The sequence below is a fragment of the Malurus melanocephalus genome, unplaced genomic scaffold, assembly GCF_030028575.1.
Source record: "Malurus melanocephalus ecotype Western Australia unplaced genomic scaffold, MMel_1.1 scaffold_125, whole genome shotgun sequence".
In the NCBI taxonomy this organism is placed as follows: domain Eukaryota; kingdom Metazoa; phylum Chordata; class Aves; order Passeriformes; family Maluridae; genus Malurus; species Malurus melanocephalus.
In genome coordinates, this window is record NW_026623357.1 from 589,550 (window position 1) to 611,774 (window position 22,225).

General features: G+C 46.5%; 1 protein-coding gene across 1 annotated transcript in view; it reads left to right on the forward strand.

Annotated features, from left to right (window-relative positions):
- The first annotated feature begins 5,383 nt into the window (after positions 1-5,383).
- DOCK7 (dedicator of cytokinesis 7) overlaps positions 5,384-22,225 on the forward strand; it is an 84,495-nt gene continuing 67,653 nt past the window's right edge. The window contains exons 1-4 of the mRNA XM_057370428.1: positions 5,384-5,394; positions 7,595-7,700; positions 20,305-20,480; positions 20,590-20,658. Coding sequence (XP_057226411.1) covers positions 5,384-5,394; positions 7,595-7,700; positions 20,305-20,480; positions 20,590-20,658 — 362 coding nt within the window. The remainder of the gene's footprint in view (positions 5,395-7,594; positions 7,701-20,304; positions 20,481-20,589; positions 20,659-22,225) is intronic.

Sequence of the window (22,225 nt, forward strand, 5' to 3'; positions counted from 1 at the left end):
TCGGCCGCCACAAAGGGCCGGGAGCGGGCGCGGCGGTTCCCGAGCGTGGGGCCGCTCCCCCGGGGGAGCTCCCGAGGGGAGCGGGGGAGGGAGAGACAGGAGGAAAAGAGCCGTGGAATTCCGCTGCCGCGAACAAAGGCCGGCCGGGCGCTTTGTGCAGCCCCTCTCGCCGCACAATGGGCGGCACGGCGCTTTCCTGCCGGAGCGGGAGCAGGAGCCGGCCCTGCCCCGGCCGCCTCCCGGCGCTGCCCCGGCCCCGCACCTGGGAGGGGAGCCCCGACCTCCCGCCGGCTGGAAAATGGAGAGAGAGCTCTTTTCCAGCGCCTTCCTTTTGTGTGTGAGCAGGGCTGGTTCGCGGTGGCTCCGCTCCTTGGACGCGCAGAGCTACGTGAGGCTCGCGGTGCTCAGCATCCTTAAATTTCTCAAAGTTTTGTTATTTTTTAAAGATAAATATTTACAGAAAACTGCCTGCTAATCTGCAGATCTGTATTCTCAGTCAGGCGTGTAGTTCCAGGTGGGAAGAATTTTTCTGTTGACAGATCTGACCAGGTGGCCTTTGGTGACCATGGCACYTGTCCTACCTGTAACCAGCAGTGCAGTGAAAGTGAGAGCCATCAGTTGTGCCAGAGCTGCTCAGGAGGCTGTGGACAGGAGCAAAAGGAGTATCATTTTCATACCACTGAGTGAGAAGCTGTAGGTATGAGTAGGTGCAGTTAGAGAAGCTGTGATGGAGAAGGGTCATGGACAAAGGAAGAAAAGGTCAAAGGAAAAGGCTGGGTGGGAGGTAGAGGAGTGACAGCAGTCCCACCCCACTCATGATCTGGAAGCAGGTGAAAACATTGCTCTTCTCTTCAGGTTCTCTGCACATTTTGATAAGCACSAGCCAGGGGTTAATGTGACAGATCAAGGAATGGGGTGAGATGGATTTGCTGCCAGACCGTTTTTCCTGCTTCTTGATTGTAGTCATAGAAATGGTCACATGAGAGACAAGCACTAGAAGTGAGAGCGTCAGAGCTGTGCAGCCCTGGCAGGAAATGAGATCAAATGGCCCTGGAGTGACCASTGTGGTGCTCAGTGTTCCTGCCTGGTGCAGTGGGTTTGCTGGGTTTTAGGACAGATGTGCCACCTCTGTGCACCTTTTGGGCTGCTCTGATCGTCTCTGTGTGTTCCCTGTGTGTTTGTGTGTGGGCAGAGCTGTCTCTGCAACAGGTCGGGTTCTCCTGTCCTGCAGAAGGACGCAGGTGCTCTGCAGTGTGGTCAGGGCTGTTACATCTCCAATGTTTGTTTGTATGGTTGTGTTTCCTGTGGGATTTCCCATGTTGTAGTGTCATATTCTGAGAAATCTCCAATTCCTGGTTCGTGGGTTGCACATGAAGGTAAAAACTTGTGTGCAGAATGTTGCATCTGGGATGTCCAGCCTTGGCTGCTGCCCTTCTGCTGACACTGAATGTGCTGCTGGGATGTTGCTGTTCCAGGGATGCACGGAAGTCCCAGAGCTGCTCTGGTCGCTGCTGGAAGCCCTCCCCAGTCCCATTGTTTAAAGAAGAATAGATCCCTCACATTTTCACASTCTGCCCTCCGGTTTGGCTGACTCACCGAGGTAGACATGGCATTTGTCTTATTCACAGGAAATGGCCATGCTGCTCTTGCTTTGCATAGAGCCTGTGCTTCAAATGGATGCAATTCAGATCCAGGAGACAAATTCCTTCACTCCAGCTGCGAGTTTCTAAACTGATTGTTACGGTAGAGGTAGAAAAACAAACATGGGATGGGCTGCCCAGTTTCTTGGAAAGCCCACGGATGTGTTCCCACATTTTGGATTTACCTGCTGTGCTCTCCTCAGCCACTGTGGTACAGGGTGCTGTGCCATGSCCTGCCTGGTCATTCCATCCCAAGCTTTAAATTTTGGGTAGAAGCTGTTAGTGATTGCCACAGCRGTTTCAAAATATCTTTTTAAGATTGTGCTACAAGGTATCTTCATGATTAGGTCCTGTTGCATTTTTGTGGGTTTAAATCAGATGTTGACCATCACAGGTACTTACTCATTCTGGAGTAGATAGAAGAAACTCCTCAGTCTAACTTAGTATAGTGGGTTAATAATACCTGAGATCTTGCCTGAAATAGCTAGTTTTTAATTGGAAATATATTGGTCGGACATTTTTTTATTAAACTGTAGTGGATCACATCCTTCTGCAGCTTCTGGTGCTTCTGGAGCTGCACACAGGCTGTTCCATTTCAGTGTAAGAGCAGAGGAACTTCAGTGCCACATGTGTCCAGTTCACATTCCCAGCTGTGGTATCCCAGTACATTTTCTGGGTATGGGGCCACTTGGCAGAGAAATTGGACTACCAGAAAGGTAATTTCTGAGTTTTTAGATGTCCCAGTAAYTGGAGCAGGTTGTATCMCAGCACCCCAGTGTTTCCTGGGGYAGGCAGAGGAAAAAGTGTGCAGGCWTTTTAKARTTCAGAAWGAGGAAGAAAAATTCCCCTTTTAAACCTCACACWGCAAAATCATTACACAAACCCCACAGTGGGATTTTTACCACTGCTCTGCTTTCTCTTGCWGAGATTTTTCACTTTTCCTATCCCCAGCTATCCATGGAATCTGGAAAAAGCTGTTTTCAGCTTGTGGGTCCAGCCCCTTCCCAGGTGCTTCCATGTGAATGGAACCCCACAGCCATGAGGTGCTGCTGTCTGGGGCTGATCCTGCTCTCACACATTCAGTGCCTTGGAAATTCCCCATCATCCTGGACTCTTACATTGCAAGGGATTTCTGGAGTAATCACAGCTCGTCTTTATGGATTTGAATTGAGGGGAAAACACTTACGTTCAGCACATTCTGAGAATCTTATTTCTGCTGCAGCTCCCTTTWCACTGATGGGGTGCTGAAAAAGGGAACTTGGGAAGGCTAAATTTGCATTTGTGTTCATTTAGAGCCCTTTTACGCTGCCTGAAGGATGTGTCAGGGGGGCTGGCAGCCTCCTTTGCCCAGCCCCAGGGTAAAGAGGGATGGTGTGAAACCTGCACCCACTGAAACCAAGAGCAGAGCTGTCACTGGTTCCCAGAAGCACCAAATCGGGCCAGAAACATGGTCACAGCAGAGTATTCATCACAGTTTATTCTCTTCCCACATCCAGATGCCATTTGCATTGTCAAAACACTGTCATGGATGACTGAAAGGATTTTTAGCAGGAATTTCAGAGCATCTTTTTCCCGTTTTCTCTGAAAGTCGCATTGGCTGTCCCTGTTCAGCCTCTGTGGAGGGCTCGTGTGGGAGTCGGCAGCGCTCTGGGAAGCCCAAGAAATTCCCTGAATGTTTAAAGCAAAGGAAAAGACAGGGACAACATCTCCATGGCTCTGCAGAGCTGCCTCTCTGGCCAAGGCTTGGTGTTTTTTCTGTGAGTGTGACTTTGCTCTCCTGCAAAATCCAGTCCTGTGGTGATTTCCACAATCCGCTGTCCTGGGAGCTCATTCCCTTCTCTGCAGCCCAGGGGTGACATTTCAGCCTCAATAATCAAAAATTACCAGAAGAGCACCACAGGCAGCGTTGTGTGATGTTTTCTCTTTTAATCAATGGTGAGGAAAAAGGGAACATGTTGGTGCTCATCTGTGTTAATTTAAGAAGCCACAGGCACCCTGCAGCGCTTGGGATCGGGCTGGGCATTTCCTCAGCTGTAAATCAAAACTCCGAGGGATCGGGCTGGGCATTTCCTCAGCTGTAAATCAAAGCTGTTTCACTCCAAGGGGAAGGAAACAGGACCTGGGGTTGAGGAGGAAGGATGGGTGCAGGGATGAAGGCTCCAGGCCAGAGCTGTCCTAGAGAAGGTTCCCTGATCCAGCAGAGCTTTCCTGGCTGGTGATTCAAATTTGTGTCACCCTTTTCTGAGTGGGGACAACGATGGAAAAGAGAGAATTCCTGAAATTACTCGAGGCTGTTCCTGACCCACCTTTGCTGGGAAAGGGGAGAGTTCCTGACCTTGCTTGGCATCACCAGGCAGATCCTGGAGTCTTTTTTTTTGGGAAGGCAAAAAGAAGAACTGATATTTTCAATATGCTGCTTAGACTAAAAAAATTGTTAAAAAAAAWGAACAGTTTTTGTGTTTGACCAGGCAGGGCACATAGAAACAGAAATTATTTTTGTGTGTAGTAAAGAACCCTGGGAGTGCAAACAAATGGTTTCATTTTGTTATTTGCAGCTCGGAGTACTTTGAGAATGACCAGTTCTGTTTTGTTTTGAGAGCCAGTTCCAAGGGGAATTTTTTTTTCTCTTTGTGTTTTTTCTTTCTTTTTCTGTGTGAACCACATGCACACACAATAATTAACCAGTGAAGAAGGTCAGAAAGGAAGTGACTGTGGAAGATGTACTTTAAACATAGACATTCATGAGGCTGTGGGCTGTAATTAACTGGAATGTTTGTCTGAGGTTCCCAGGTTACGTGTTGAATATTAGATAAGTTATTAAAGAGGCAGTTTTTTATTTGCCCTTTTAATTATCAAAGCTTTAATGGCTCTTCAGYTCTACCAAATTAATTTTTGTAGCATTAGGAGAATATTTATTTCTCTTCTCTGGTTAGGTTTASTGTTTGTTCTGGTTAGAAATAATGTTCAGGGTTGTAATGTCACATGAAACTTGTCATGAGCAGTTCATCATGGAYAAACAGCCTTTGGAAAGGGAGGAGRAGAAGGCAGGTGTGTTCATAGAATGTGGAATGGTTTGGRTTGGAAGGGRCCTTAAARCTYATCCCATGGTCAGGGCCATCTTCCATTAGGCCAGGTGTTTTTAGGTTTAGGGAAACTGGGAACTTCTGTGATGAACCAGTGAGGAAGCAGCCCTAAAAGTAGTCAGCTGAGGGGTTTTCTCAATGGGGAAACACTCCTTTGGTCTCCAAAGGTTCTGCTCCTTCTCTGCAGTGAGTGATCAGAGTGAAGCACATCTGCTAAAAGGTGAGATTCCCAACTGGAATAACTKCAGAAAAGCCATCAGGGTGAGCCAGGGAGCCCAAAGGCTGGGAGGGGATACCTGGCAGAAAGGAGTGGGAGAGGGCTTTGGAACCTGATCATGCTGCCACAAAACCTATGGGTATAGTTTACCCATAAATACATCTGGAGATCAGGTTACAGTAGGAGATGGTTTCTGAATGTCACAGGCATGATGCTTTCTAGTCAGGAAGTGTCCAGAACCTGTGGGAATGTGGTGATACAGAAAGGAATCGACCTGAGCTGTGGATTGGACTGCAGGCTTGGAATATATAACAGTAAATCTTGCAGATTCCACTCAGGAATTCAGGAGTTTAGACAGTATCCATGGGCTTCACACAGGGAGAATTTTGATGGATGCTGCTGAAAGCTGGAGAGGCAGGAGTGCTTCAGGCGCTAGAGTAACGATGGTGTCTTGGTGAAACCCATTGGGGGTTCAGTTCTGGCTTTTTGTGGTTGTGCTTTGGGGGAATTTTCAATATCCAGTGAGGGGCAGCACCAAAGCTCATCAGTGCCATCCTTTTGTGGCACCACATTTCTGCCCCGTTGGACCACAGAGATGCCTCAGCTTCCTGAGCATCCATGGATTCAGGAGTCAGGCACTGCTGTGGTTCCACAGCTGAGGGAGGTTCCCTGCTCTGGCTGTGCTTTGCACCTTGAAACAAAGCCTCTTGAAAACGGGGAAGGGTTTTTCCTTTTTTTCTGTGTTGTGCTGGGTTCTGATTTTTCCTGCCAGGGCTCTCTCTGTGCCTCGTCAGGAGTGACACAAACCACGCTGAGTGAGAGCCCCTCAGCATCCTGGGGCTGGGTTTTGCAATCCTCATGCTGTGTTTTCCATGCCAAGCAGCCATTTTAATCCATTCCACATTTTCCTGTGAAAAGCAGCAGCTTTTGGTGCTGGTTTGCTCTGTGTGTCTGTGTGCACACGTGGTGGGAGCACTGAGATAGCTTTTCCTGGATGTTCACTGGCCCCAGCAGGAGCTGCTTGGTCTTCTTCCAGAAGCCACCCTCCAAAAGTGAAAACATCAGCTCCTGTGGATAAAGGCACACATGAAGGAAGTGACTTCTTGCAGCCAGAATACATAAAACTTTATTTTTTTTTTCCCTCCTGCAGTCTTCATTTTAAAAAAGACAAAATAATGCTTCCTCCAGCCAGTCTTGCGCCCATCCTCCGGCCTGAGGAAACATCTGCTCTCCATGGTGAGCAGAGCTTGTTCCCTCTCAGAGTTCCCTTCTCTCCCACTGACAGCAGCTCCCTCCAGCTGCCTCCATTGCTGCCCACAGCAATCCCAAAGCCAGGAGCCCATCCTGATGTCAGGGTTTAACTCAGGACAGGTTTCACCATCTCCTTGGCAGGATTTTAGCAGCTCTGTGCTGTGCTGACACACAGCACAGTCCCCTGATGAGATCAGGAGTCTCTGAGCAATCAGGATGCTCCTACAGAGATCACTGATAGAGCAGAAAACATCACCCCTGTCCCTACAGGCTCTTCATCTGCCTTTTGGGCTGGTTGGTGTTTCCTTGGGGCTGGGGGTTTGCTCTGGGAGTTGCCAGCAGTGCTGTGAGGTGGTGAATGACACTCTGGGGTAGGTTTGTCACTGATAAATTSGGTGTTGGCTCCTAGAGAGGAGCATTGGTTTTGGTGAGGTCCTGTAGGCTGGGGKTGCTCAGCAGCTTTTCAGCAAAGCAGCTTCTTTGTGGAAGGAATTTTGATTTTAGGTTTGCCTGTGGAACAAAACCAATCCCACCCTGCTCAGAGGCTTGGCTATCCCTGGTGAGAGGAGCTGCAGCTTCCTGCTGGGATATGGGATGGAGAGCTGTGGGTGGCTGTGGTGGGACTGGGATTTTTGCTAAGAAGGTCCCTGACCATCAGCATTTCCCCCTCTGTTGTGCTCTTCCTCCCCTCTCCAGGCAGTTTTACTCACCTGTTGTGTTTTCAGGCTTAGCAATGACAATGTGGCTTTTTAGCAAAAAAAAAAAAAAAAAAAAAGCCCTGGAGGGTCACAGCTTTCACCCTCCATGCGTGGAAGAGCTGCTCTGTGCTCTGCATTCCTGGTGAGAAAATTACCCATGGTGGAATTTCAGTCTGGCAGAGACACAGGGCATTGTGCCAGCGTTTCCTCTGCTTGTCTCTGGGATCCCACCTTTACCTTTCCTGCGTTGAAACACCTTTTTGTTCTGACCCAGTCRTTTGTTTCCTGCTCCTTTGTCTGACTTCAAACCCCAAAAATAGGCAAAGGGATGAAAATGCAGAGTGCAGGAGCAGCTGTGTGATCAGGAACTGCTGAAGGGTGAGGAGAACTCCGGAGAGGAGCTTTCCTTGGAAGAGCCTGCTGGGAACAAGTTAATTTGTGCTYGGGGTCACGTGCCTGTTATTGCCACAGATGTGCACAGAAGAGCAGCTCACAAAAGAGAAAAAAAAATTTAATTGCTGTTAAGAATGTGTATCTGCAGCCTTGTGAGAGTTTTGTGATTCCTGGGAATTTATCATGCGGGATCTGTYCCCAGCAGGCGATGACTCCTCGTTCTGTGAGCAGTGTCTGGTTTCGTGCTGGGGAGATGTGTCTGTTCCATCCCCATCTCCTCTCAGAGGTAACCCTGTCCCTGTCTCGTTCCAGGACCGTGGCAGCCGAGGTCAGGAAGCAGATCTCAGGCCAGTATGGAGGCTCCCCACAGCTCCTCAAGAACCTCAACATCGGAGGCAGCGTCTCTCATCACACCACTGTAAGTCATGCCTGGAGCATGGATGGCTGWGGATGCTGTCCATGGTTATTTTACCATTTGGGAAGAAATTGCAGTGCTGACATGTTGTTGATCTATGCTGCTCTGGTAACACTGAGGAAAAAATTCCATGTAAACCCYGGTAATTGTGGGGATTTCTGTGTTGCAAATCAGTTGGTGTGGCTGGGAATTTGTGCAGAATCTTTGTAGGACAAGGAGCTCCCTTGACCAGGTGTGAGTTGTTTTATCCCCAAACACCCTGGGCTGGCCWTTTCTCTGTGTGGTTCTCTCCCTGGAGAGCTCTCTGCAAGCTCCAGCACTTCAGGTTGCTGTTTTCATGTCCCTTTTATCACTCTTGAGAGCAGGACCACAGCAGCTCATCTACTCTTCTGAAGTAATTTAAATATTATTGTGCAAGCTGAGTGTGGCTATTCCTTAGGAATGTTTATTTACTTACAAGTTTACAGCCTGCTTTGAAGAGCTGCATTGTCAAAATTACCCTTTCTGAAGTCAGACATTCTTTCRTGGCCTACAAGTGACCTTCCAGCTTTATTGGCGTAAACATTTCAAGGGTGCAACAAACTTTTTTAGGCTGGGAATGTTTGATTTGGGGTCTTGCTTCAGTTCACAGCAGTTCCTTTTGCAGCAGTGAAACTTGGAAAACAAATCTAGAGCATCTTGTTTTCTTCAGAGAGGGGTGGTTAGGTCAGGCAGGGCTGGAAACACRCCCTGAGTTTGATGGTCTGTGAGGGTGTTGTGAGTTTACAAGAGTTCTCCTCTTTGGAGTAGTTCCTGTAGTGCTTCCTCAGCTCTTGGGATTGTGGGAATGAGTTCATGGGAATCCCTTCAGATGGGAGTCAGCTTTATGGGCAGGGTAACCTGTGAAAGCTTGCTCTGTGGAGCACAAATATCCTTGGAGCTGAGTGGCACAAACATCCTCAGAGCTGAGTGCCACCTCCAAAGGGATCTCCAGACACAAATGTCCTCAGAACTGGCACCTCCAAAGGGATCTCCAGACACAAATGTCCTTAGAGCTGTCACCTCCAAAGGGATCTCCAGACTGACCCCAGGCTCAGAACAGTTCCTTCACTGCAGGCACAACCTTCATCTCTGAGATCTGGCTGTGCCAGAGGTGCTGGTATGGCAGAGGCTGGAATTTCTGTCATTTCCRCAAGGCTGATGTGGCAGCTGATRCCCAGYGTGGTGRGGAMTGAGCACGGKGRAGGGTTAATSAGAGAAKRGTTAATGAGAGAAGRGTTAATRAGRRRRGWKWWWMWGAGRAKGGTTAATGAGAGCTGCTGCCCAGGCTGGTGCCTTATCTCAGTGGCTCTGTTGGGCTGTGCAGTGACAATGCAAAGCCCTGAGTTGGCAGTTCTGGCTGCTGGTTTGCATAATGCAGCATTAGAGCAGGGAGGGGCCTGTACTATTAGTGGTGGGTGGGGCACTCAGGGTCATTCCTGCAGCTCTGGACAGCTGAGRAATGCAGGCCCAGTGGTGTCCATTCCATGAGCTGCTGGCATTGTCTCACCTGTGCTTTCATCATGAAGGAGTTGGCTGAATTTCTGCTCCCTGATGCCCTCTGTGAACCTCTCCATGCTGCTCCTCACCCAGCCATGCTTTTGATCGGTTTTTCCTTGTACCACCTCATTTCACTCTGAATTATCTCTTCCATTTTTTTCCTCCAATTTCTAAGTTTTTTCCATCCAAGTGTCCATTCTCAMAGCTTCAGTCCTGTTGATCTTCACATGCAATCTTTGCTACAGGACCAAGCTTGCTGGTCATGGTATTATCAGTAACTCCTTATGCTGTTGCCGTGATGTTTGCCAGTAAATAGATGCAAGAATCTGTAAAAATGCTGGAAAAGGTCATGCTGGCTGGAAGCAGGCTCCGAGCTTTCCCTTTCAGACTGCATTGTGTGCTGGCTGCTGTGATGAGCTCCCAGTTTGTCACATTCAATTCGGTGCTGAGCAGAGATGCTCTGCAGAAGCCTGATGAGCACGGGGAGATGGTTTGTGGGAGATAGTCTGGAGGAAAAGTCTATTTAGTGAAGTCATGAGTCTGTGTCCTGAGGCTGCAGAATACGACAGAGGTTCGCTTGTCTGAATTTTGGGTTAATTTCTCTCCCCGAGGCATCCGTCAGGATCTGCTCTGCCTGCCTGGCCTGGTTTGATAATCAGCATTATGCATCACTGTATGAAGCTGTGTTTGCTCTGGAAAAGTTCAGTTCTGTGTAGCCACGTTGGTTTAAAAGCCTTAAGTAGGGCATGTGGTGTGGGAATGAACAGGAAATTCTCCCTAAAATGTTGTGTGATTGAGTTTTGGTGTCTCCACAATGAAAGCACCTTGGGACTGGGGAGCTCCAGCCTGCCAGAGTTTGAGAAATATTTGGGCAATGCTCTCAGGCCCATGGTGGGATTGTTGGAGTTGTTGGATTTGTTGAAGTTGTTTTGGACACTTGGGCACTTCCAGGGATGGGGAATCCATTTCCTTTCCTTAGAGGCTTCTTTACCTCAAGCATTTCTACCTCTCACACACTGCAGTTGTCACAGAATCCAGAATTCAATACTGAATATTCTCAGATCCTAAAAATGGAGTCTTCAGACACACAGAATTCTCACAGCAATTTTTGGCGCATATTTGCAATTTGATTTTGTTGGAGTTGTTTGATCCCTGTGCAGCACCAAGGGTCGGACTCTTGRTGATCCCTGTGGGTCCYTTCCAGCTYRGGAYATTCCATGATTCTGTGCYTCCAGATGATTGTACAGATGTGCTCTCTCATGCCCATTTTGCTCCCTCTGGTGAGATAATTCTGGCCCAGGAAAGGTCAGCACTGATTCTCCCTTTGCAGTTGCCAGCAGCAGCTGCTTGTGGTGGTTTGTCTGAGACTCTTCTCATGCACAGTCCAAAGGAGATGTTTTTGTGGAGAAATGGATTTTTTTTTGTGAATGAAGAGTCCCCAGCACCTATCTTGGTTGGGCCTTTTGTTTCTTGTCAGCTGAAGCCAGTGCAGAGATGTTCCCCACCCTCAGACCTGCCTGTGGATGAACTGGGATAAACACAAAAACCTGTCAGCTGCATCTGAACGAGTCTCTTCCCTTTTGCCTCACAAGCAGCAGACAAAACGCTGCCAGAACTGTTTCTAATTTGGTATCTGGTAGAGCTGGGGAGAAGACACTGCTCTCMAATGAGTTTATTATTGTCAGCCTCCACCCCTGTGCCGCTTTAGGAGCTGCTGATTTTAATTGCACGTTGCTCCAGACTCAGGTCCAAGGCCCTCAGAGGCTTTTTCTGTATAACCCACAGTGCTGAGCTGGGAYTCCTGGTGGGATTCAATCCCTGCAGCTCTGAGCTTTTATTTCTGCAGCCCACAACAGAAGGCACTGACAGTTTGTTATTGAGAAACAGGAGCTGTGAGCTCAGAGAGTCGCATGAAGGAGGGTTTATTTTTTAGAGTTATTTTTGCAGGTCTCTCCAAGCCCTCCCATTTGCATCTCTGGGTGTGCTCTGGGTTGGAATYTGTGTCCTCTGCTCATCTTGGAGCCTCCAGAGGTTTTTTTTCCCCAGCCCCAGGGAGTGAAAGCAGAGAGCTGCACTTCCTTTGGGACAATTCCCCAGCATCTTGCAGGATGGGGAATTTGCTCTGTTTGTTTGTAATCCCTCCACCTTCTTTGCTTTCCAAGTTTGTTTGTTTTTTTTTCTGTGGAGCAGCTCCTTGCGCTCAGTTAACCCTGTCTGCTAAAAGTAAATACAGACTTATAAAATCTTGGACTTTTTTTTTTCACTTTTGAGTGCCAAGGGTAATCATTGAAATGTTTTTGGTTGTTGTCCAAAGCATGATTTTCTTTCCCCCAAGAAAAAAAAAAAATTCTTAATCTTGAAGAATCTTGAGAAATCTTTAGGGGTCTGTTTTTTTCTATTTCTTTACATCTTTAGAGGTGTATTTTAATAGTTGGACATGGAACTCAGTGCAGTGGTGTGGTTGACACGGTGGTGTTCTAAGTTTGGACTGGATGATTTTGGAGGACTTTTCCAACCTTAATAATTCTGTGACTGAATTAGAAAAGCAGCTTTTTACATAACTTACAGAGTGAATGGATATTCAGTTGTTTTACAGAAAAATCAGAGCTTTTTCCAAGGGATCAGGAGCAATATTTCCTGTCTGTCAATGCATTTTGCAGTATAGATGATTGTTAGTGTGTGAAGTATATTATCAGAGATATTAATTAATCTGGGAATGAAGGGGTCTGGATTTTTGGATGTGATGTGATCTGACCACGTCTGCTCTCAGCACTCCATTTCCTCCCTGTAAGATGAAGGTGCTGACATTTACATATCTTTGTAAAGCACTGCTGGCTTTATGGGCATTATCGGGGCTAATTGAGCCTTTGTCTTGGATTTATTGGATGTCAGACTTTGGCCGAGCATTCAAAGATAGCATCGAATTATTCACTAAGAATAYAGAATCCTTTRTATACTTTCATTGTTTATTTTAAYATCATTTAAGAAAAGAAGAAAAAGTGATTTGTGCACAAAGCACAGCGAGGGGAAACGTGGCAGTATCCTGTGTGGCACAGAGAATGGCATTTTTAGTGCTCAGAGCCAAGTGATTTTATCACCAAAAAGTGAAAAGGAGAATGAGCCAAGTCTTTCTGCTGTYTCAGAGCTGGTGAAGGCTGAATGGTGATTCCCATTATCTTTATTTCCTGGAGGTTTTGCCCTGCCTGGCTGAATGGTCCATCCTCATCAGACAGGGGAGGATGGGAGAGGCATCCACATCCTCTTCCCTGCCTCCTCCCCTTGGGGACTGCTCACAGTTAGCTCTGCTCTGGTGCAGGCCCTTTCTTTGGCAAACTAAAACTGCCCCCATTCTGTTTCTAAAGTCAGCAGTGAGCCTTTGCTGTTGCAAAGGTCAGGAGTGTTTTATCTGCTCAGGTGAGGGCGGCTGCTGAGTCTCTGCAGTAACTTAAACAGTTCCTGTGTTAGCAGAGATAAAAACTCTTTAACTAAATGATATTATAGCAAATTATTTCATTACTTAAAGGAAGTATTTATGGCAGGCCTGTTAATAAACAGGYTGGGAGAGCTGGGGGTGCTCAYCTGGAGAGGAGAAGGATCYTGGAAGAGCTTAAAGCCCTTTCTAGAAGAGCTGGAGAGGGACAGGACACAGGRAATGGGGTCACACTGCCAGAGGTTAAATATTAGGGAGAAATTGTTTCCTCAGAGGATGATGAGGCCCTGGCACAGGTTATCCTGGGGTTGCCTGTTGAACCCTGAGGCTCCAGAGGGGTTCATCTCCACTGAGCTGATGTAACATTCCTGCCAAAAGTGGGAAGTCAATGATTTTTCTGCAGTCTGTGGTCAAACTGTTTGGCTTTCTCATTTCTCTGTTGTTGTCTCACTTTCTGCGTTCAGTTTTGTCTCAATGAAAAATTCTTTGAGATCAATCTCAGCGCTTGCATTTTCTAAATCAAAGTCTTTGTGTTCTCCAAATCCTCCTGGTGAAATTACACAACTCTCAGTCATCAAAGATCTTGTCTTCTTACCCGTCCTTGGAGGCATAACTCGTGTCTTTCTAGGTTTGGTAAGAAATTGCTTCAGTATTCCCAGATAACTAATTAATCTCTGATTAATATTAATATTTCTATCCCCAAATGGCTTCCTACATTAGCAACCAGTTATCACAGCAAATAACCTGGCAGTATTTGTACATAAAGCATCTCACTGGTTTTGGGACTGGCTGTTACGTGTAGGATCTTGCTTTAGGTCGGTGGATTTGTCATTATTTCACAGAATCCCAGACCAGTTTGGGTTGGAAGGGACTTGGAGCTCACCCTGCTATGTCAGGGACACCTTCCACAATCCCAGGGTGCTCCAAGCCCTCTCCAGCCTGGCTTTGGACATTTCCAGGGATGGGGAATCCATTTCCTTCTACCTCAAGCGCTGTGATAGAATTGGACACAAATTCCAGCTCTCACAGAATCCAGAATTTAATACTGAATATCCTCAGATCCTAAAAATGGAAGCTTCAGACASAGAGAATTCTCACAGCAATTGTTGGGGCACGTTTTCAATTTGAAATGAAGGGTTTTCATCAGCCACTCTCTCTGTAGTAATGACATCTCTCAGARCATCATGCAGAGCCAGGGCAAAGCAGGAGATGGGGAACTGCATTCCAGAGGCAGTGGGGAKGTAATGACTGTGCTTGTGGCTGGGGAGGTGTCATCCCTGTCTGTGGTTGATGGGAAGCAGAGATTGCCCAGGGATCTCCTTGGTTCATTTGAATATTTCTTTGTGTTATAAATGAGATGCAGGAGTTCTCTGGGCTCACCAGTCATCAGGCTAAGGAAATCAGGAGGATGGGTTTTCTGAAATGCAGGGATGGCAGTAGACAAATATGTGAGTCTTTGAATTTGGATCCATTTGGATTATTTTTGGAGTGCTTAGTTGAAAGAAAATGTCATTTTTGCAAGGAAAACATGTTTGTTCATTACTTGAGTGTTGTCAGTGGTTAGTATTACACTGCTCATGTTTCAAAACGCTCTCAGAGTGACTTGCCTAGTTCACACTTAAAAATAAATCTGATGCCTCTATTTAGCAAGTTTCTTTCTTTAAACCATTACCTTCTTTAACCTGCCTGCAAACTGTGGTTTTGTTTTTTTTTTTGGTTTTTTTATCTGATGCCTCTATTTAGCAAGTTTCTTTCTTTAAACCATTACCTTCTTTAACCTGCCTGCAAACTGTGATTTTTTTTTTTTTTAGCATGTTTCGTTCCTTTATTCTCAGATTTTTTCTGAGTCCTTCCCACAGTATTTCAGCTTTGACTCCTGTTCCCTGAGGTACCAGTACCTCTTTAAGGGTGACAAAATTCTGCCACAGCAWGAACTGGCCATCTGCATTCCTGACTGCTCAGCAAGGGAAGTGCCTGTTTGCCCTGGAGACCCAGAGATAGCAGAGAGGAGGCTCGGGCTCAGCTTTGAAATGTTAATCTGCTGCTTCTGTCCTTCCAAGATTTTGCCCAGGGAAGGCAGTGGGTGGGAAGTTGGTATTAATTTAGAATTTGGAGCTTGGGCACAATCTGTTGCAGTTTTAGTGTGTTATAAATTGCTTAATATTTAAGGAGGTCTGGAAGTTAAGATGGAACTTTGTCCTGATTTCAAAATTGGCAAGAAATATCAGTCTGATTTTGAAGAAGTGCTTTAGCTGCCAAGTGCAAGTAGCAGTCAGGATCCTCCCTGTGATGAGGAGCTCTGTGCAAGGTTAATTTTTCAAGGTCCCTTATCATATCCTCACAGGGAGTTTTACTCCCACGCAGAAGGCAGGAGGTACAACCTTCCAAACGTTGCCATTGTCATTTTACAGGGCCCTTGATTGTGCTGTGATCCTCCCTTGCTGGGTCTCTGCCCTTGGGAATTCTGCTATCATTYGAGATAAAAGGAGAATTGAGCTCGGATTGGGCCACAGAAGCTTGGGTTCAAACCCTTTTTGTGCCAGGTGCATCCTGCCAGGCTGTCATATCATAACCTCCTGAAGGGTTCCTTGTGAGATTGGGCAAATTGGGAGGGCAGAGGTCAGCCAGGGAGAAGGAAGTRTGAGGGATGTTGTTTTCCATAGCTGTGCTGACATCACGAGCTGCWAAAGTCTTTAAATCATAGCAGGGACTTGAGTATTGTTTCCAGAGCATCCCAGGAGACTCCTCGTGTGAGTTGGGCAAATATCCCCCATGCCCAGCTGCTTGTTTGGGAAGGAATAGGRTAAAACCCTCCAGGCAAAACTGGGAATGCCTGTGGATGTCATGGCACTGTGCTTCAGTCCTTCCCTGTGAGATGGAGATCAYAATTGTCCCTTTTTCTGCCCTGGTTGTTCCTGAGCTGTGCTGAGCTGTTGGGCAGTGCCCAGGAGAGCAAATCCTCAGGATGAGGAGAGCAAATCCTCAGGTGCTGCACAGTGGGGTTGGCTCAGGAAGGCAGGGAATGAGGGGAAAGCTGTCCAGGCTGTCCAGGAATGTCACAACAGAGCAGGTCTGGTACAAACCTCACCTCTACACTGTGGTTTTGGTTTCCTTGTGTGAATTTTGCAGCTCTAGTTGTAGCTTTTCCTCCACTTTATCCCTTTGTTCCCAAATCTTTGGGATTCTTGGCTGAAAGGGAATGAAGGTCTSTGTTTTACCCTCCATGGGTGATGCCACAGCCCCTCCTGCAGATTTGTGCAGGTGCTTTTGGAAGGATGAGGATAATCCAGGTAGGTGCTGAAAAGAAGGAAATAAATAGGAGAGAGCCATGTGCACTAAAATAAGACAAAAATACAATGTTTGCTGTCTGGAGAAGGGCAAAGTCGATAGAAAACGCCGTTTGATTTCCCAGCTTTTAAGGGGGTGTAACAGTGAAGAATAACACAACCTTAAAGAAGAAAGCTTGAGTGTCCCTGTTGCAGGGGAGCTGTAAACCTTTGAAATAGGGGTTTATTCTGCAAGTGCTGAGAGCCAGAGCTGCAGCAGCACAGTTAATGCTGCACCTCAGTTAAATGGGTTAGAGGAGCCAAATCAAGCAGGTTGGTGTCTGAGTTCACTGACTGAACATGTGGTCAGGTTAAGGATGTGCAGAATTGTTTTTCCAAGGGATGGGTTTGATTTGGGGTGATTTGAAGTCTGAGAGAGGGAGTCCTGTTTGATTTCTTCGGTGCTTGCAGTTGATCAGTGCTGTGATAAACAYGGTGTTTATGTTGTCAGTGAGCAGTTTATGCCCCTTTCACTCATCCTCAGCTGCCCTTTCTCCCCACGAACTTTTGTAGATTTTAATGGCACCACACCAGTGTCCATCCTGAGTGAGGTTGCAGTGTGTAATCCTGGGATAAACAGTGAAAACCATGCTGGGGGAATTGTCTAAAAGGCTGTCCAAAATTCCACTTGTAATTACAGCCTGCCCAAAATCAAAGAGGGTTTTTTAAAAGAGCAGTAATTCTGGGAGCTGATTTCCTTTGCGTATTTTTAGCATGTATTTGCCATTAATTTACATTATTCTCTAGTCCTGCTTGAGAAGATGCCCAGGGCTCTTGCAGAGTTTGGTTTCTGGAAGATCTTGATAAACTCAACAGAAATTTGAGAAATGGACCCCCTGGCAAGGTTCTCTTGCAGTTACACTCCAGTATTCCCCATTAGGTTTATTAGGGAAGACTTCACCGAGACCTTTCAATTCTTATAAAAACCAGGGAGAGTGAATTTTTACCCAGGCAGACAGTGATAGGACAAGGGAGAATGGTTTCAAACTGCAAGAGGAGAAATTCAGAYTAGATATTAAGAAGAAATTCCTTCCAGTGAGGGTGCTGAGGGGTTGGAATGATGAGATTGGGATGAGGGGATTGGGGTGAGGGCATTGGGATGATGAAGTTGGGTCCCTGCTCTTTATGCCAAACTCCTCCAGTGTGCACATCTCACCTGTAGGGTTTGTGTGGTGATTTCAGGTGCCTGATGCTTTGGCCAGGTAACACCCTCAGTGTTTTTTGTGTGTCCCTGTCCCCATCCTCACCCTGGGAGCGATGCTGGAGCACAAAGCAGGATGGGGGAAAGGCAAAACCATCATCGGCAAGAGATGTGAGAGGAGCTCAGATGGGGACATCTTTTAGGTTCCTTTTCCTTTTGGTGCGTTTATTCATCCTTCTTTCCTCCTCCTCCTCTTTCATCACTTCTTCCCCCACAAATATCTGAAGCCTAAAATAAGGTGCTTGCCTTTTATCTGCCAATAGTCTGACACCGAGTTGTTCCTCTCCATAGCCATGAATTTATGTTTGGCCTGTTTACTCAGGTGCCAGACAGTATTTCTGGCTGCACAGATGGTGAGTCTAACACAGGCCTCTGGGTTTGACTTTTATGTTTGTTTACATCTTCATGGTACAATAGTTACTCGAAGAGACAAAAAAAAAAAATGGTGAAGTGCAACCTTGGGCCTCATCCTGAGATGTGTGAAGGGCTCAGAAAGCTCTGGAGAACCCCTGAGCTCCACCTGCATCGCTGCTCAAGGTGATTTTGAACTGCCAGAGACACTTCATTCATCCTTTGTGTGATACTTCACCATGCTCCTGTTGGACAAGGGAAATCTGGGATGTGAAATGCTGGGAGTGAGGAGTCGTGGTGAGTTCTGGGCTGGGACAGCGTCACACCCTCACTCCTGCGTGTTCCCCACAGCTCTGCCCTAATACAGAGGTTTTGCCTCATCTTTTTTGTGATTCTGTTGATCAGGATGAGTGGAGTGGAAAGGATCAGGATGARAGATGGGAGAGGATGAGGGGAATGTTCCTGTGTGTTGGGGAATTGCAGGTAAATGAGTTTGTGTGGATTAAAACACAACACCTGCACGAGCAGCGCAGTTTGGGAAGGTTGGAAAGAGGAAWAAAATGTWARGGCTTAAAAYMWGGKWTRSYKARSMRSTTTWAAWYMWCCYKKKRRGSYTYCYYWMCCCTCTGGGAKGTGCTRKCAGTGTCCAGCCTGGAGGAGCATCWCTGCATGGACCYRTGGGAGGATGTGAGGGGCTGCTTTTCCCAGCACCCTGGACCCCACTGCTGCTGGAGCTTTTGCCCAGTGATTTTGTTGTTTTTATATTCATTCACTGAAAGTTTCCATTCCTGGAGGTTCCTCCTCTTTGGTTCTGTCAGTGGAAGGGTGGATGTGATGCAGAACAGCAGTGGATGTTGGCAGATTTGGGAACAAACCTGTACCTGCAGCAGTTCCTGAAGGAAAAACTGTCCCCTGTCAGTGCTGTGTGATTGTCAGGGAGTGCCAAACAGAGCTGCTCTGTCTGTCTGTCTGTCTGTCTGTGTGTCTGTGAGGAGCAGGGTGAGCTGCTGACATGGCAGCTGTGATGTGGGAAGGAGCTGTGACAAGTTCTGCTCATCACGAGTGTCCCAAAGATGAAAACAGCAAAAACAAGCTGCTTTGTACTTTCAAAAGTTCTGCAAAATCACATCCTTGGGGTCCATTTCAAGAGTTCAGGATTAGAAGTGGGGGGAAAAGGTTATGKGGTCAGAGTTCAATAGATAATGAYCATCTGCTAGTGAAAGGTRTCCCTGYCCATGGCAGGGGATTGGAACTCARTGGCCTTTAAGGTCTTTTCCAACCCCTTTTACATTGAAATCAATTTACTTATTTTTGCCTCAATTGCAGAGCCAAATATTTAGTTTCTAGACCTGACTTTTTTTTTTTTTTGGTGAACCAGTTTCATACCTGGCTGAAAGTCACCTGGTCCAACTCACCTGACTTCCCTGGAGTCCCCCTGGTTTCCTGCTGAAGGATTTGCCTCCTAAGGAAATTCCAATATTCATGGAGGCTTGTAGCAGGGAGATTCCTTCAGAACCCTCTCTTTTAGCTGAGTCTTTTTCCTTGAATAAAAAGTTGATGCATTTCARGACTTTGTGGCAATAATTTTAAAACCAGAACCTGGAATTTGTGTAGCACTTTCTTTGAGAAGCAGATTAAAAACTGAAGTACTGAGTGTGCTTTTGAAAGTCATCTCCAACACAAGCTGCAGGATAGTTCCCTGTCCYACAGAAATCATCTGGATGACAGGAAAGGGGAAGTCAGCAGAGAAAACTTGCTGAATTTGGGTGTGTTTTTTGTGACTTGTGAAAACACTCAGCTTCCTTGGCGTGTGCCAGGGAATTCTAGGAAATCTGTCAGTTGCTGTAGAGACAGCTTCCTCAAAACTTGTTTTTAGTGTTTCATTTTCTTAATGGCTATGTTTATGTATAGCCCCATAGCATAATGATCTCATATCAGAATATTTATATGTATTTATGTAACATAATATGTAAAAATACGAGTTATGCAATGCGAGCGTGTATCCAGTTTATGCAAATTTTCTTTTCATGGATCTAAAAAAAGCTYGGGATGGTGAGATCAGTGCTGCCASTGAAATCTACTGTTTTCCTGCACGTGTTCAGTCATTCCTTGTGCTTCAGGTAAAGGCTGTGTGCCCAGTAAAGATGATTTTTAAGCCTGCATTTTACTGAGGGCAGTGTCCCTTCCTGGCATGGGCAGAGTCACCGTGGCACTAAAGGCTGTAATATCAGGGGGAAGAGGTGGTTAAAYTTGTACCTGTGGTAGGTGAGCACTGTGTTTTGTGCTCCCCAGAGAGGTGGTTTAATTCAAAATAAYGTTGGTCTGCAGAGTTGTGTGGCTGCCTGAGTTCCTGGTAAATCAGGCCTTGCTCTGGATTCCTGCATCTTGGAGCAGGGTCAAAGTTCCCTTCGTAAGCAGAGCTTGGTGAAAACAAATCCAGGGTCAGATCCATTAGAAATAAAGCACTAAGTTTCCTTTTGTTGAATTTCTTGAAAATAGATGTAGCTGTTTCTAGGTTTCTAGGCTTTAGTTGTGTTTTTTTTTCAGGTGGCGATGGTACGCACCAGAGAAATATGCAGAGGAAAAATCAGATAAAAGATAAGAATGAGAAACAGCCCTGTGATGTGTGTTAGCTGAGGTTAACACCGCTGGGGTTAATCACCTGATGCTGCATCCAGTTCCTCCACGGGGCAGCAGAACTGGTTTGAAAATGAGAGCAGAAGACGCGCGGGTGATTTTTCTTGTTGATTTGAGACCCTCTGGTGGTTTTTGTGCYCCCAGGTGCCTCTCACAGAAGCTGTGGATCCCGTGGACCTGGAGGATTATCTCATCACCCATCCCCTGGCCGTGGAGTCGGGGCCCCTGCGGGATCTGCTGGAGTTTCCCCAAGATGACATCGAGGTGGTTTACACACCCCGCGAGTGCCGGACCCTGGTGTCAGCCGTGCCCGAGGAGAGGTGGGAGAAAACTGATGTGTTCATGCACCAGGACACTCCTAAAYACATAAATATATGTTTAACAACTCRTTGTCATYKCYGTGATTCTTGGTTTTTRTTCTTTTGACAGCGAGATGGACCCTCACGTGAGGGACTGTGTGCGGAGTTACACGGAGGACTGGGCCATCGTCAACAGAAAGTGAGTTCCCCTGTGCTGTTTGCTGTAAATTTTGGCCAAAGAGGCTCAAAAATATTATCCTGGCTGCTGATGCCATGTGCTCTGGCTTTTGGTTGCTTGGTTCAGCTGAGCTGATGCTTCGTGTTTGGAAAATTGGATCTTGGACGTCAAAAGGCCTYGGGGCATTTTGGAAAATCTAGGCCATTTTAGTCTACAGTTGCTCCTTTGCCATGGTAGAGCAATTAGGGAATGTGGACAAGTGAAATTACTTTCAGCATTTATTTCATTCTTTGTTCCAKCAGTTTTTAGTTCTTTTCAGAGAGAAGTTGCATTAATTTTGCAATGATGCAAGATTTACGTGCAATCACAGCCATCCAGTAAAGTGCAGCTTTCATTGGCTCCCAGACAGACTTGTTGAAAGAACATCATTCAAACAAATAATCATTAACATTTGAACCATCACAACATTTACCTAACGAGTTAACAGTTCAGAGGATGTGCAGGAATTKATTATTCCATGCAAATTAGCAGGAATGTTTCTGAGAGGCTCTGGTTGGAGCATGGGCTCTTTTGGATGATTGGAATCCTGATGCCTTCAMGAGCTGCTGTCAAGGAGAAGTGATCCATGTGATGTGTATCACCTCAGAGCACTCAGCTCCAGCTCTGTCCTTGTGGCAGTTGCTGCAATTCCCTGCTTTAATGTTGTCCTCAGAGCCACTTCGGGGGATGCTCGAGATCTGTTTTGCACTGCTGATGTGACCTAAAAAAAAAGTTTTGTAATCTCATCCCCAAAAAATAATTCCACCCAGAAGGAACCCAAGAAGGAGGGAGATGTTTGTTAACTCCCAGCCTTAGCAGCAGGGTCTTGGATTCACCACAGACCTGGACAGTGTGGCTCACTCAGCCACCCACTCGTGGCTTCTCGGTGACTTTATGGTAGCTGGAGCTGCTGGCTGTGATTCCTGTGCTGATGAGGTTTATTTGGTGGGCTTTTGTCCTTGTACCACTTTTGCTTGGATAAAGCACTTTTTACGTTCAAGCACTTTTTGCCTGGATACAGCCATGGCAGTGCACTGGGGAGAAGTAAAGAGCTGCTGCTGGAGCAGGGGAAGAGCCCAAAAGCTCAGCTGGGAAGGACTGAATTGTTTTTCAAGTAAGGCCAACAATTCCCTCTTAATCCATCCCTTTGGATGGTTCCAAGTGCTCAGGCTGGCTCCAGGGGCTGAATCCCAGCTCTTYTGGGTTAGAAGAACATGACTTGTGACGTTCCATCCTTCTCTTCCCCACCCCAGGGGAAATAATCTTYGTGTCCATCTCTGCCTGCAGTTCTTTGTAATCAAAATGTTTTTGGGGCAGGGGAATAAATCCACCCATTCAGAAATTCCTTTAATTATATTGGAAAAGGTGAATAAGTTCATTGGCCTGAAAAAAACTCAATAGCATATTCTGATTTCAAACTCACAGCATCATTTCTTTGTGCCAGACTGAGGAAATCAGGTGTGAATCGGAATGGATTTCCACTTGTTGGTGGAGCTGTGATGGAAATGCAGACATCCAGGTGTTCAGTTCTGAGGAATTGCAAGGAAAA